A 14,372-nucleotide genomic window follows, 5' to 3' on the forward strand; every position below is an offset into this window, starting at 1 on the left:
CACAAAGCTGCTTTTGGTGGCTTTTTTGACTTCCAATGCAACAATATCCTTCTGCGTGCAAGCAGTGTAATGAAAGCGATTATGTTTTTATGACTCTTCCTTAATGTTCTATGTCCTCTATCTGTGACACCAAATATAGCCATAGCTGCATTGGGTTGAAGCTCAACATTCAATGCTTCGGACAATGTTTTGAAAATTGTTGACCAGTAGGCTTTTAAAGTTGGACATGACCAAAACATATGTGTTAAATCTGCAGAGGGATTTCTACATCTTTCACAGCTTGCATCTATGTTTGGAAATATTTTAGCCAGTCTTGCATTGGAGTAATGAATTCACACAACCCAAAATGGGAAGGAACAGACTAAACACAGTCGTTATCAGGGAGTTTTTGTTCAGCTCCAGCCTTGAGCCCACAGCAGGCACCGAAGGGGTAGCCACATTATGATGGTGATTTTTCTTTTGCAAACAACTCATGAGAATATGAAAGGCGGTTTTTAACACTCCAACACTGGTCTCTCAATCTCCCATTAATAGTTGCGAGTTTCTCCATGATGTTATTAGCCGTCGATTCTGTGGTCTTGTCACTCTTTTGCTCAGATAGCAGATTCTGAGACCTCACGACCGCAGCCAAATGATCCAAGATGCAATCCAGCTTCCGCCCAGAGATGTTGTTCTGAGTTGATTCTTTCCTGATGTAATCCAACATACATACGCTCAAAGGTGTTATCCTGAGCATTCACTGCAGTCGTAAGCGCCTCCAAGCTCTTAACCATGCTGCCTTCAGTGAGCCCTTTCTGAGAAGTCGCACCTGTCGTTCCAATCCCAGCGGGCAGCCTTGTGGGGGTTTGAACAGCCGGGGCCGATAAGCCAGGGCCAAGCCAGCTCCGATCAGCAAGAACCCTGTTATCATGGTTCCGAATAGGTAGATATCTTCAGCGTCCTCGATCAACGGGACTGTTATATTGTTGTTATATATATATATTGTTATATTCTTAAAGGAGGCTATACAATTACTAATTCTTGAGATAAGGCCTTTAGGCTTAAATGTCAGCTTCAACAGATCATCTACAGCAGTAAATGGAGTTATATTTGGAAAGTCAGGGTTATGATGCTGAAAGAAGTGGCGAACTTGAAAGTATCTAAATAAGCTGGACTGAGGGAGGTCAAATTTGTGTGACAAATCCTGAAAACTTGCCAAGACACCGTCTATGTATATGTCAGAAAAGTTATGGAGGCCTCGTATCTGCCAAAGAGCAAATTTAGAGTCTAATCTGGCGGGAAGCAAAAGGTGATTATTGTGTATAGGGGTTAAATTGAGAAGATTTTCAAACCCAAAGTTCTTTCAAAATTGAGCCCATATTTTGAGGGTGTTAATAACTATAAGACTGGTGGTATGCTGCTGTGAGGAAATTGGAAGGCTGGAGGTGACCAAGGCTCTTAGAGAGGTGGAGATCGCTTCAATTTGGCACCAGTCTTCATCAGTGGTATTGAGCCAGTATATGATTTTTTGAACATTTGAGGCCCAATAATAATGGCGAAAATTTGGAAGGGCTAAGCCGCCTAGGTTTTTAGGCCTCTGTAACAGATCCAGGCGTATTCTAGGGTTTTTCCCATCCCATATGAATAAGATCAGAGCTTTATCAATAGATTTAAAAAATAATTTTGGAAGGTAAAGTGGGATACACTGAAAAAGATAAAGAAACTTGGGGAGTATATTCATTTTTATACAATTTACCTTCCCTGCCAACAATAAATGAAGTGGCTTCCATTCCTTTAAGTCTGATTTGACTTTTTCAAGTAACGGACAGAAATTTTCTTCATAGAGATTATTCAAATCTCTTGTTATATTTATGCCTAGATATTTAAAGCTTTTGGCTGTTTTGAAAGGTGTAGCACTGTTCTGTATTTGAAGAGCCAGATCGTTAACAGGGTAGCATTCGCTTTTACTGAAGTTCAGTTTGTACCCAGAGAAGGAGCCAAAGCTACTTAAGGTGTGAATAATATTGGGGACACATGGAACAGGGTCAGATACGTACATTAACAGATCATCTGCATAAAGGGACACTCTATGCTCTTTATCCATCCTGTGGATACCTGCAATTGATGGCAAGGTTTTGAGTGTAATAGAGAGGGGCTCTATGGCCAGGGCAAATAACAATGGACTGATTGGACAGCCCTGACGGGTACCCCTTGTCAACTTAAAATAACGTGAACATTTACCATTTATGATTATAGAGGCTTTGGGTGATATATATAAAAGTCTTATCCATGAAATAAAATTGGGGCCGTAACCAAATTTTTTTAAACAAGCGAATAAGTAACCCCATTCCACCCTATCAAATGCTTTCTCTGCATCCAGCGCAATAACCACCTCAGGCACCACGCTGGATCCAGGAGAGTGGATGACATTTAGGAGCCGACGCACATTTGTAAATGACTGACGGCCTGGGATAAAGCCAGTTTGGTCAGCAGATATTACGTCGAAGGGAAAGAGCCTTTGCCAGGATTTTTACATCACAGTTTAGGAGTGAAATGGGACGGTACGAACCAGGCTCTGTTTTGTCTTTACCTGATTTCAGCAAGAAGAAAATAGATGCTTCAGTCATTGTCTGTGGAAGTGACCCACAAGACAAAGAATCATTAAAGACGTCAAGTAAAATTGTTGTTAGCTTGTCAGAAAATTTTTTATAGAACTCAATGGGATACCCATCAGGGCACGGTGCCTTGCCATTCTGCATTCCGCCTTTATTGCTGTATTTCTACATGATTGAGTGGAAGTTCAGCTTCAGTATGGGCCACTGTTACAAGAGGAACCTGAAGATTGTTTAAAAAAAAATGCTCCATATCAGAGCAGTCACTTGTAGTCTCAGATGTATAAAGATTTGAATAAAACGTAGTGAAAGTTTCTTTAATTTCTTCAGGGTCAATTGTTAGCTCACCATCATCTTTTTGTATTTGTGTGATTTGTTGTGCAGCTGAGCGGCATTTAGGTTGGTGTGCTAATAAATGTCCGGCTTTGTCGCCGTGCTCATTTACATAACCTCGTGATTTTAACAAAAGACGTTCCGTTTTTTCAGTTGACAACAAATTGTATTGTGTTTGGAGATCTAACTTCTTTTTATAAAGCTCAGGTGAAGGAGAAGCAGAGTACTGAGCATCTAACATAGAGATGGTTTTAATTAGTTCCTCTTGCCTAATTCGATTCATTTTGTTTTTTCTAGACAAATATGAGATGATTTCTCCCCTGATTACAGCCTTTAATGTTTCCCACAAGAGGGAAGGTGAAACATTATCTTTCTGGTTGAAAATTAGAAAGTCATCTATTTTTTTTTTTTTTTTTTTTTTTTGATATCGTTTCACAGAAACCCTCATCTGCCAGGAGAGTCCTGTCTAATTTCCAGGGTGGGTGTTCTGATTGGTAAAGAGGAAACGCAAGATCTAAAAGTACAGGGGCATGACATTCAGTTTTCTTGACTAAGGGGAGAAGATTCTGGACAATGAAGAAATAGTCTATTCTACTATATGAATGATGTACATTAGAGAAAAAATAAAATGATTGACTTTGTGGAAATAAAAACGCCAGGGGTCAACACATCGTATTTGGGCCGTAAAAACAGATAATAACTTGGCTTTTTTGGAGAGATTTGTAGGTTTACAGCTGAAACGGTCAAGTGCTATGTTCATCACACAGTTCAAGTCTCTACCAAAGATCAGCTGTTTTGAGTTCATATCTGGAATTAATGATATTATTTTGCTAATAAACTTATCATCATCCCAGTTTGGGGCATAAATATTTATCAATACCACAGGCTTATGGTGCAGGAGTCCTGAAACCATCACAAATCACCCCTGCGGGTCTGAGATAACAGTGGATGCATTAAATTGAGTTCTTTTATGGATTAGTATGGCTGTTCCACGTGTTTTTGAGTTGAGGCTCGAATGGAACGTTTTTCCTACCCATCCTTTCTTAAGTCTGATGTGATCTTTTACCAACAGGTGAGTTTCCTGGAGAAATGCAATGTCACATTTTAGATACTTAAGATGATTAAATATCAGTTATTGGCCAGTTGGCCAGTTATTTCTAATGAGAAAACATCAGAGAGGGAAATGTGACTTTACTGGAGAAGATTTAACCACATCACATAGAACAATATGGCACTGTCAAAACCTTTGTAAAATGGAAGATGGAACTGAATCAGAGCAACTACCTTGTTTGAGAAATTTAATTTTGTTTTGTTTTGTTTTTTCGAGAGACAAGGCTTTGTGTCCTTTTTCGTTTGCAGTTGTTTAAACTTTGGAACTCTCCCATGAATGCAATTTTTGTCCAGTCTCTTTCTTATTGTTGAATCATGAACTTTTGTGATTTCTTGGATGAGTTGTCAATGTGCTCTTGAAGTTCTTTGGTAAGCTGGCCACTCCTGGGAAGGAAAGGTTCACCACTGTTCCGAGTTTTAATCCATGTGTGGATAACAGCTCTTTCTAAGTCCCAAAGCCTTTGAAATGGCTTTGTAATGATTTCCGGACTGATAGATGTCAGTGACTTTGTTTCTCATCTAGTTCTTGATGATGGCATGATGTCGCTTTTGTAATCTTTTAGCCTGATTAACTTTGTCAGATTCTATTTAACTGATTTTGTGATTTAACAAGTCTGGCAGTAATCAGGCCTAGGTGCGGCTAATGAAACTGAATTCAGCTTTCTTTCCAAAGAGGGTCTGCACAGTCTACCAACACAGGCCCCAAGAGTGCATGTGATTTCTCATGTATGTGAAATGCGCGTGCATGTATGTGCATTCTTATGTCCCAGAACAAGTAACATTGCTCATTCATGTTGCTTGCCCCTGTCATGAACCCAGAAGGTTTATACGAGAGGCGGACCTAAAAGCAGACTCAAGAGCTGATTCACTTCTTCACCAGACTTTATTTACACACCAACTGACTGAAATGGCAGAAAAATGCTCTATAGGTGAGTGTGGGCTGAGGAATGTTTGCTTACTTGCAGGCTACAGCTGAGACTCTTTGAGGAGGGTAACTGAGGGAGTGTCTGGGCTGCGAGCAAGCACTGGAGAAGGTGGGGGATCTTTTTCTGGGTTCTGGAGGAGTTCTGGTGGTGAACAGTGGGCAGGAGGGCAGGCAGTTAGGTGAGATGAGTAGCTGATCCTTTGCATGTGAAACCAGCGCCTGACTGAAAATGGAGCAGGGGATGGATCCTGGAGGATGTGACCTGAGAACAGGCTTGATCTGGGAAACGTGGAAAGTAAATGGTAAATTGACTGATTCTTATATAGGGCTTTTCTACTCTCCTGGAGCACTCAAACTGCTTTATACAACATGCTACATTCATCCATTCACACAAGTACAAGCCTTTATATGCTTTTAAGTGCTTTCTAGCTAACATTCACACACATTCATACTCCAACGGATGCATCGGAGAGCAATGGTTAGTATCTTGCCCAAGGATATTTGGCATGCAGACTGGGGGAACCAGGGATTGAACCACCAACCGGTAGTAGATGACCTGCTCTACTACACCACAACCACTTCAGGAAAGTGGGATGGATGCACCAGCATCATGGAAACTTTAGTCTAATTGCAGATGGACTGATGATGGGCTCGATCTTGTATGGTCCTATGAAAAGGGGAGCGAAGTTTGCGAGAAAGGACCCTCAGAGGAATCTGTCTACCAGACAGCCATGCCATACCCATTAGTGTTCAATGAACTGGAGGAGGGCCTCCTGAACCTAGGTCCAGACACATTGACATCGCCACTTGGTGTTGAACTGAAGGAAATGCCAGCTCCATCTCAACTTCAGGGAATAGAGTAGGCTGGAAACCAAGGGAGACCTTGAAAAGAGAGAGACCAGTAGCAGAGCAGGTGAGTGAGTTATGAGCATATTTTATCCAAGAGAGCAGAGATGACCAGGTGGAAACATTGTGGGAAGTTATACAGTGGAAAGCAGACTCCAACTCCTGATTTAGTCTCTATGTCTGGCCTTTAGACTGTATTTTATTTATTTATTTTATTTTATTTAGAAAGAGGGGCAATACATATTAATGAACATTTTAACAAATGTAAATATGCCAGATTATAGCGTTGGGCTAATTTCCATCTGCAGACCCTCTGGCAGGTTGGTGTTAAACACAAGTTAGTAAAAATATACATAGACAGTATTTACAGATCATGTGACGAGGACAAAAACAGTGATCACATTATACTAGAACAAACAATGACAAGAAGAGTGGACACAGAGGACAATATAGATAACAATAACGGAAACACATCAATTATATTGCACAAACCCCAGTATTGCACATGCCCTGACTGTCCTGATATTGCACTGACCCATTACACTAATAGTTGTTTCCCTTTTTGTAATACACTAACTCTTTTTCACGTCCAATATAAAGCATGATCATTAAACATGATCACATGTTTGTGTGTCCCTCAGCCGCCCTTTTAAGTGACTCTTAAAGATGGGTAAACTTGTACTTTCCCTCACTGACAGTGGAAGACTATTCCAGACGCTCACTCCCTGATATAACAGAGCATTCTGTGAAAAGATTTTAATCGATAAATCAATAATCAAAACCCACCCCTACACTTAAGTCAGTGCCGAGACCAAATCTTTCTAACACACTCCAGAGGTAACGGTGCTCAACCCTGTCAAAAGCCTTTTCTTGGTCCAGAGAAATCAGACCAATATCACATCACAATGAACTGGAGACCTCCAACATATCTCTGACTAGTGACACATTATCAACAATAGATCTACCTGGCATTCAGTAGGTTTGTGTTTGGTGGACAACCTGATCCATCACCTTCTTCAGTCTGTTTGCCAGCACTTTTGACCGTATTTTATAATTCGTGCACAATAAAGAGACAGTTCTTAATATCCTGGAGATCACCTTTCTTTGGTAACAGTGTTAGAACAGCTCTCCTGCAGCTCTGAGGTAAAGATCCTTCAGTGAACCTCTCCTCAAAAACCTCCATGACATCATCACCAAGCTCAGACCAAAAAGCTTTATAAAATTCGACTGAGAGTCCATCTATATGCCAGGCGCCTTCCCTCCATTCATAGAATAGAATAGAATAGAATAGAATAGAATAGAATACCTTTATTTTCACTATACAGATATACAATGAGATACAGAGCATCTCCTACTCGGTGCAAGCATGTGGGAGAAGAAGGGGGGTGAGGTGCACAGTTTCTGCAGCACTATATATTCATATGAACAATAATTAGAAAAAATTACACACACACACACACACACACACACACACACATACATACATATATATATATATATATATATATATATATATATATATATATATATATATATTAGAGATGGCACGATACCACTTTTTTATGTCCGATACCGATACCGATATCATAAATTTGGATATCTGCCGATACCGATATGAATCCGATATAGTGTGTTTTTTAATCAATAAAACGTTTTTTTAATATCTTGCTGCATTTTGTATAAGTTCATACTCAAGTTTAAATAAATAACAACACTAAAGCTATTCTGTTATACCTGTATGTAAAAAATACACTGCGCCCAAAATATTTCATAGTTCAGCAACACTGATCAATCTAATAACCTTAAACCTGCTCCATCCTCCCTATTCTGGTATTTTAAAGAGTACTTAGCAGAAATATTAAACAACCTAACTAATAGGGTTGCAAACTCCCAGCAAAAAAAAAAATAGGGAACCACCCCCCACCCTCCACCTCATGATGCTTAATCGATGTAATCAAATTTAATTTGATGCAGGGGGAAAATGCACAAAAATAAATTATTTTTCAAGAATAATTAAATAGATTCAACATCTTTCTTCAATAGAACTGCAGACTGCACAGATGGTATCTTCCCAAAGGAAAAAGTACTATAGCTTACTAGGGTATATTAGACTTAACAGTTACTATATACAGTAATGGACTTCTATATATTTTACATCAGATTAAAACTTTGGGTGTAAGATTCAGATAATTATTTATTAAAAGCTCGACATTTTAAATGAGAATAAGAAAGAAAAGTATGTCTTTGTGCCCCCTTTTCCCTGTTCATGCCCTATCGGCCCCCCTGGCTAAACTTTGCTAGATCCGCCCCTGCACAGTTACCAGCAGTCAGCTAAGTAGAAAAAGATCCTGGTGTAGAAAGTAATATTAAATAAATTCTAACAACAGCTTATCAAGCTTAAACGTGCTGCTGTTGTTCAGCCGCTGGTTTCCTCTTTCTGGTGAGAAGTGGGCCAAAAACTAAGAAGAGAGACGGACTCGCGACAGAAAAGCCGATCAGCTGATCATTAAGCTGTTTCACGATTGAAGCAGCAGGAGAGAGAGAGAAGATGCAGTCGCTCCATAAGCTTTACAAACATTCAGAGATGAACTTACACACTTGCTTTACTTCTCTCTGGGAAAACTTCCTCGGAGATGAAATGCTGGTTTGCTAGCAGGCTACAAATACACACAGCCGCTCTATCACGTGATGCACACTGCTGCGACGTGCTACGTTGTGTAGCAAGTTTTGTGAGGTGCTTTTTTGATATTTAATGGATCGGATTACATTTTTTATTTCTCGCCGATATCCGATCCAGTAATTTGGGTCAGTATCGGACCGATACCGATACGTAATATCTGATCGGTCCATCTCTAATATATATATACATACATACATACATACATACATACAGTGGGATGCAAAAGTTTGGGCAACCTTGTTAATAGTCATTATTTTCCTGTATAAATCGTTGGTTGTTACAATAAAAAATGTCAGTTAAATAGGAGACACACACAGTGATATTTGAGAAGTGAAATGCAGTTTATTGGATTTACAGAAAGTGTGCAATAATTGTTTACAATAATTGTTTAATATGGCATTTGAGCATAATAGTCCCATAAATAAAAACAACCCATAATGCTGTTTGAGGATAGCCGTGTAAATGTATGTATTTGTTTGTCATTGTTTTAGTCTATGTTGTGTATTTGTTTTCTTTGGTAGGTGTAAAACCGGAATTAGTGGAGCACTGGAGAGAAAGTAGTAGGCACTAGTCTATTCATTAGAGTGCAATACTGTGTGTCCAAAGAGGCTATTAGAGCTAAAATAAAAAAAAATAAATAAATAAAAAGTGGTTGGACTGAGTTTAAGTGCTATCTGGCACCATCCGGTGGAAGGAAGGTGATACTGCAGCAGGTCACTCCCCAGGCCTGGTAGACATAGTTGGAACTGATAATAGATAATAAAAGGAATAAATAAACTGAAACAAAAATAATAAATAAATTCACTAAATACAATTTTAAGAATATATTTTGAGGACTGGATTAAAAAGTTTAAAAAAGTTGGCAGCACGGTAGCATTGTTGCCTCACAGCAAGAAGGTCCTGAGTTCAATTCCACCATCAGGCCAGTCTCTTTCTGTGTGGAGTTTGCATGTTCTTCCCGTGTTTGCGGGGCTTCCTCCCACCGTCCAAAGACATACATGTTGTGGGGATAGGTTAATTGAAAAGTCTAAATTGCCCCTAGGTGTGAATGTGAGTGCGAATGGTTGTCTGTCCCTGTGTGTTATCTCTGCGACAGACTGGCAACCTGTCCAGGGTGTACCCTGCTTCTCGCCCTATGACAGCTGGGATAGGCTCCCACGACCCTGAAAAGGATAAGCAGATGGATGGATTAAAAAGTTTTAATTGATTGATTAACAAAGACAGAGTAATGACAAAGCATAAGCAAAGACTGACAATTTTTTTTTTAAAGTAATGAAAGAAAGAACCTGAAAATAATAAGAAGAAGAATAAACAAAGGTGAAGGTGAAATAAGTAATAACAAATTAAAATCAGGAAATATATAGACAAGCAACAAAATAAGATTTAAATTAAAAAATATATATTTATATAGAAAGAACATAACATCAAGACAAAATAAATTCGAGAATCTGAACCACAAGAAACATAAAAGAGAAATTACAATGGCAACATTCAAAGAAGAAGAACCAGCACCACCCAGCAAATTGAGACAGACTTTGTAAAGAACCAAATACTGGAAGGGGAAATCAAGAAGAAGAAATGGGCAAAATTTGAAGAAAAAAAAAAATGCCTCGATGAAATATGGACAATGTGGGGAAAAGGATGATTTTTTGTGTGCAACAAACTGAACACAAAACAGTTTGTGTGTTTGAGCTGATAGAAACACTGTATTTTAAATTACCTTTGCACGGCATGTTATTTCGGGGGCGATCGTGGCTCAAGTTGAGTTGGGAGTTCGCCTTGTAAATTGGTTGCCGGTTCGAGCCCCGGCTTTGACAGTCTCAGTCGTTGTGTCCTTGGGCAAGACACTTCACCCGTTCCCTACGGGTGGTGGTCAGAGGGCCCGGTGGCGCCTCTGTCAGTGTGCCCCAGGGTGGCTGTGACTACAATGTAGCTTGCCATCACCAGTGTGGGAATGACTGGATGTGTAAAGCGCTTTGGGGTCCTTAGGGACTGGTAAAGTGCTATACAAATACAGGCCATTTACCATTCTTTATGTTCACTCCTCTACTGTAGGGCTAGCTAGATGGTGAAGTACCGCAACTGTTACTTATGGTCACCTGTGGTCATTCAAAAAAACACACACACACACAAAAGACTCACTTTAACCCCTAACTATGGCACAGTCTTTTTATGCAACATGATTAACACATATGGACAGTCTTTCATGTTTTACTGTTTAGGCATATAATCAGTTTGATGTTTGAGGACTCGCAGTGATGTAAAATAATAACTCCCTCAAATCCATTAAACCAAAAGTAACAAGCCCATTTTGAAAATGTAAGGAGTAGAAAATACAGATATTTGTTTAAAAATGTAGGGAGTAAAATTAAAAAACTGTCAAAAAAACTAGTAAAGTACTGAAAATTCTACTTAAGTACACTAATAAAGTATTTTTACTTCATTACTTCCCACCTCTGCCTACAGTAAGCTAAGAGATCAAAGGTTCGTCAGGCCGGGTGGGCTCTTTTCTTTACTTGCTTCAACTTTCCCATCACTTACAGACCCAGATTGCATAATATAAATATAAATATAAATATAAATATAAATATAAATATAAATATAAATATAAATATAAATATAAATATAAATATAAATATAAATCTTGCCTTGTCCAAACTGCTCTCCTCCTCAGACTGCCCTCCCAAGGAAGAAACTATCTTGTCTACATCATGCGTAATTGGTTTGTTAACCTGGGAAATAGATTCCTTGGTTCAAAACGCCCAAAGAAAAGAGTAGAACCCAGGTAACACACCTCAACTCCTCATCCCTGTGAAAGTCCAGTCAAAAGTAACCTAGTGGGCACATACTGCCAAATGTATGTGTCATCCTGGTATCAATCACACAATATACTTCCTGGATCTGTTATGGTGGCCATCTTTTGTGAAAGACTCGAAGTCAACTTGAACTGCACTCCTGAGAATGTAAGAATGTGGCTGATCAGTACCAGATACTTGCACCTTCTTATCAATCAGGTCAGAAAGTTTGGTTATCTGCAAAAAATAAAAGAATGATCCTAGGTCGTGCATCCCGCCATCCCGGACAAGAAGATGGCGAGAGAATTCCTCCTCAGACTCCCTTTATAGGTTGGGGAAAGGTACTGTCATGGTCCATCTGTCATCTCCGGTCATCTTGCTTCTTTCTAGCTCAGTCATGTCCAGTCATTCAGTTTAGTGCAACCTTTCATGTTGTGTTCATTTTGTCTTCATAATAAACAGTGTCCTCATTCAGCCTGCGAGTCCTGCATTTGGGTCCTCTCTGACCTCTCTGACCTCTCTCCACACACCTACGTGACACTTACCTGCCTTTCCTTGTTTTCAGGTCTACCTGGAGAGAGTGATGCAGGGTGGTGAGATGTCTTTGCAAAGAGGGAGTCTGAGAAATGGTTTGGAAACTTTGGAAAGCATCAGAGGAGTTTGGGATTGTCACTACTGTCTGATTTTTTCAGCTATTCATATTCACTGTAAATAATGATAAATAATTGACTTATAGTTACACACATATAGTTATAATCTGTATTTTTTTATTTGTTATACTTAATTATAATTAATTATAATTATAAATAATTGACTAAGCAGTCCTGCCAGAGTCTAGATCTTGACAGTTTCTTCCTGTTAAAAGGGAATTTTTCCACTTTTACCAAGTAGTCTCTCATAGTAAGTCTTCTGATTGTTGAGGTTTTGTGTTGTTGAAGGGTCTTTACCTCACAACATAAAGCAACTTTAAGCAGCTTGTGATTTGGGGCCGTATACACAAAACTAAAAAAAATGAAATAAATCTGAATTGCTTCTGACTGAACACCAGTATCAAAAGAGATGAGGTTAACAAATGTGTGTTTTTTGTGGCTGCTGTGAGGACCAGATATTTCTCAAAGGAACAGCTGTTAACTCAGAAACATAGGAACAACTTCTTGATGTTAAATGTATATTAAATACTTTTATAAAATTAAAAAACGCAGGCACCCGCACTGTGACATGGTTAACTGACAATCTAAAGAGGGATAAATCATACATGAGAAATGAAGGTGTTGTATGAAGTCTGATTTCTCAGATCCAACATCTGAAAATGATAGACTGCACCTGTTCAGCGTGGCTGTTTTATTAAACCGGATTTGATTCTCTCTTCTATAGCAACAAGAGTTTACTTGCTAACATGTTGAAGGGTTACTAAAACTTCTTCACACTAGACTCCTAACTCTGCTATCGCATCTGTTTACTTGCTAATTCTAGCTCGGTTACTGTACTGTGTGTAGATTGATCAGAGCATAGGAAGCATAGCCAGTGGCAGCTTGTCTAGCATACTGGTCTCCCATTAGTTTCTCGTTAAAGACCACAGATTTATCCACAATGTGAATGCCCAAATAATCAAAGAAACTGCTGACCTCTCAGCTTAACAAGCTCCGCCTTCGTTAACAGGTCATGGACAGGCTCTTAAGAAAGAAACAGCAACAAACTTGGCTATGAAATTGTAGTCAAGCAGAATCAAGCCTGCTTCCAGAGGCAATAGCTAACTGCGTCAGAAGATGGCAGTAATCTTGTGCCATCAAATAGGCCAGATATGACTGAATGCTGTTGGAGATGAAAGGAGAGGGTTAGAGTTTTAACACCCCACAATCCTAACCCTAATTTGTGTAACAATGGAAGGAACATATTTTAATTTAGCACAGACTTCTTATATAATGCTTATATTTCTCAACAGCTACCAGGTGTTATTGTTAAATAAACAGTGGTTCAGCATCTCTCCTCTCTTTGCTTGCTCCTCTCATTTGGACAGACGTGATCTAGTGGTAAAGGCACGACGCTGCGCTACGGTGTGGAGATTAAGCCAAACTGCACCAGCAGCAGCATCTGGGAGTGGTGGGTCTTGACAACTAGCAGCGCAGAGCTGTCCAGATGCACCGTGATGTAAATGTATAACAGAAATCCGTCGCAATGTGATGGTTAGATTCTTCAGTGGAGCATCGCTTCTCGTTACCCGCGCCCATGGTGTTTACTGCTACACAATGCAGACGGTGATGCGGCGAGCGGTGGGTGTGCGCTTCTGAAGACCGCCACGGTTGGGGAGAAGAGAAGCTTCATACAAGCAGCAAGTCTCACGGCCACTGAAGCGAAACCACGCGCTGCGGATAATGTCTTTTTACTCCCTGCCATTTTCCATCCTTTCCCGGTTAAAAGCGACGGAATCAACAGAAAGACCCTGAAGTTGGATATATATTTCTTCTAATAGTGGCAGTGCCAGAAGAGCCAAGATGAAATTTCCCACTGAGAATCCAAGAAAACCAGGGAACATGAACCCTCCACCAGGTTAGCCCGTCAGTCAGTATGCTGTTATTTTTGTGAAGGTGCTGGTGTGTTTTATTCATGCTGCACTTTCGCGTTAGATGTCGTTCTGGATTCGGTGAAAGTTGGCGTTCACATCCTCCCATTACTGCATGTTTTGAAATGAATTGCTGAAGTCAAACTGCTCTTTGTAACCTTTATTTGTAAATACTAATTGGTCCAATATCTCCCACTTAACATGCTGACCAGACATTGAATTTCCACAGGAAGCTGCATGCTGAAGTTTACTATGGGCAAACACTGCAGCCGCATCCACCCCGCGGCGTCTTCGGTACTCTGTGGTGTTTATACCTGAGAAAACATTTAATGGCAGAAAGAGTAATTATGCCCACAGCGGGGCAACGCAGGAACATCTAGCCTGAGGCTGTTAGTCAACAAATGCCCCGGTGTGATGCAGCGGGGAGGTCTGTCGTAACATTACCTCATCCACCCCCGTGGAAATAGCCCCCCAAATCCCGCATGACCGTCACGTTCTCCCACACCGTCAACATGCGCATGTTTATCGAGTG

At 39.9% G+C, this 14,372-nt stretch overlaps 1 protein-coding gene and 1 long non-coding RNA gene across 2 annotated transcripts in view; both read left to right on the forward strand.

Annotated features, from left to right (window-relative positions):
* Positions 1–14,372, forward strand: part of LOC146502667 (uncharacterized) — a 264,594-nt gene that overhangs the window by 93,796 nt on the left and 156,426 nt on the right. The gene's annotated exons all lie outside the window — the stretch shown is intronic.
* The window catches only part of kcnk10a (potassium channel, subfamily K, member 10a), a 30,433-nt gene continuing 29,329 nt past the window's right edge, over positions 13,269–14,372 (forward strand). The window contains exon 1 of the mRNA XM_085133200.1: positions 13,269–13,827. Coding sequence (XP_084989326.1) covers positions 13,773–13,827 — 55 coding nt within the window. The 5' untranslated portion in view covers positions 13,269–13,772. The remainder of the gene's footprint in view (positions 13,828–14,372) is intronic.

The sequence above is a fragment of the Neolamprologus multifasciatus genome, chromosome 15, assembly GCF_963576455.1.
Source record: "Neolamprologus multifasciatus chromosome 15, fNeoMul1.2, whole genome shotgun sequence".
NCBI classification, from domain to species: domain Eukaryota; kingdom Metazoa; phylum Chordata; class Actinopteri; order Cichliformes; family Cichlidae; genus Neolamprologus; species Neolamprologus multifasciatus.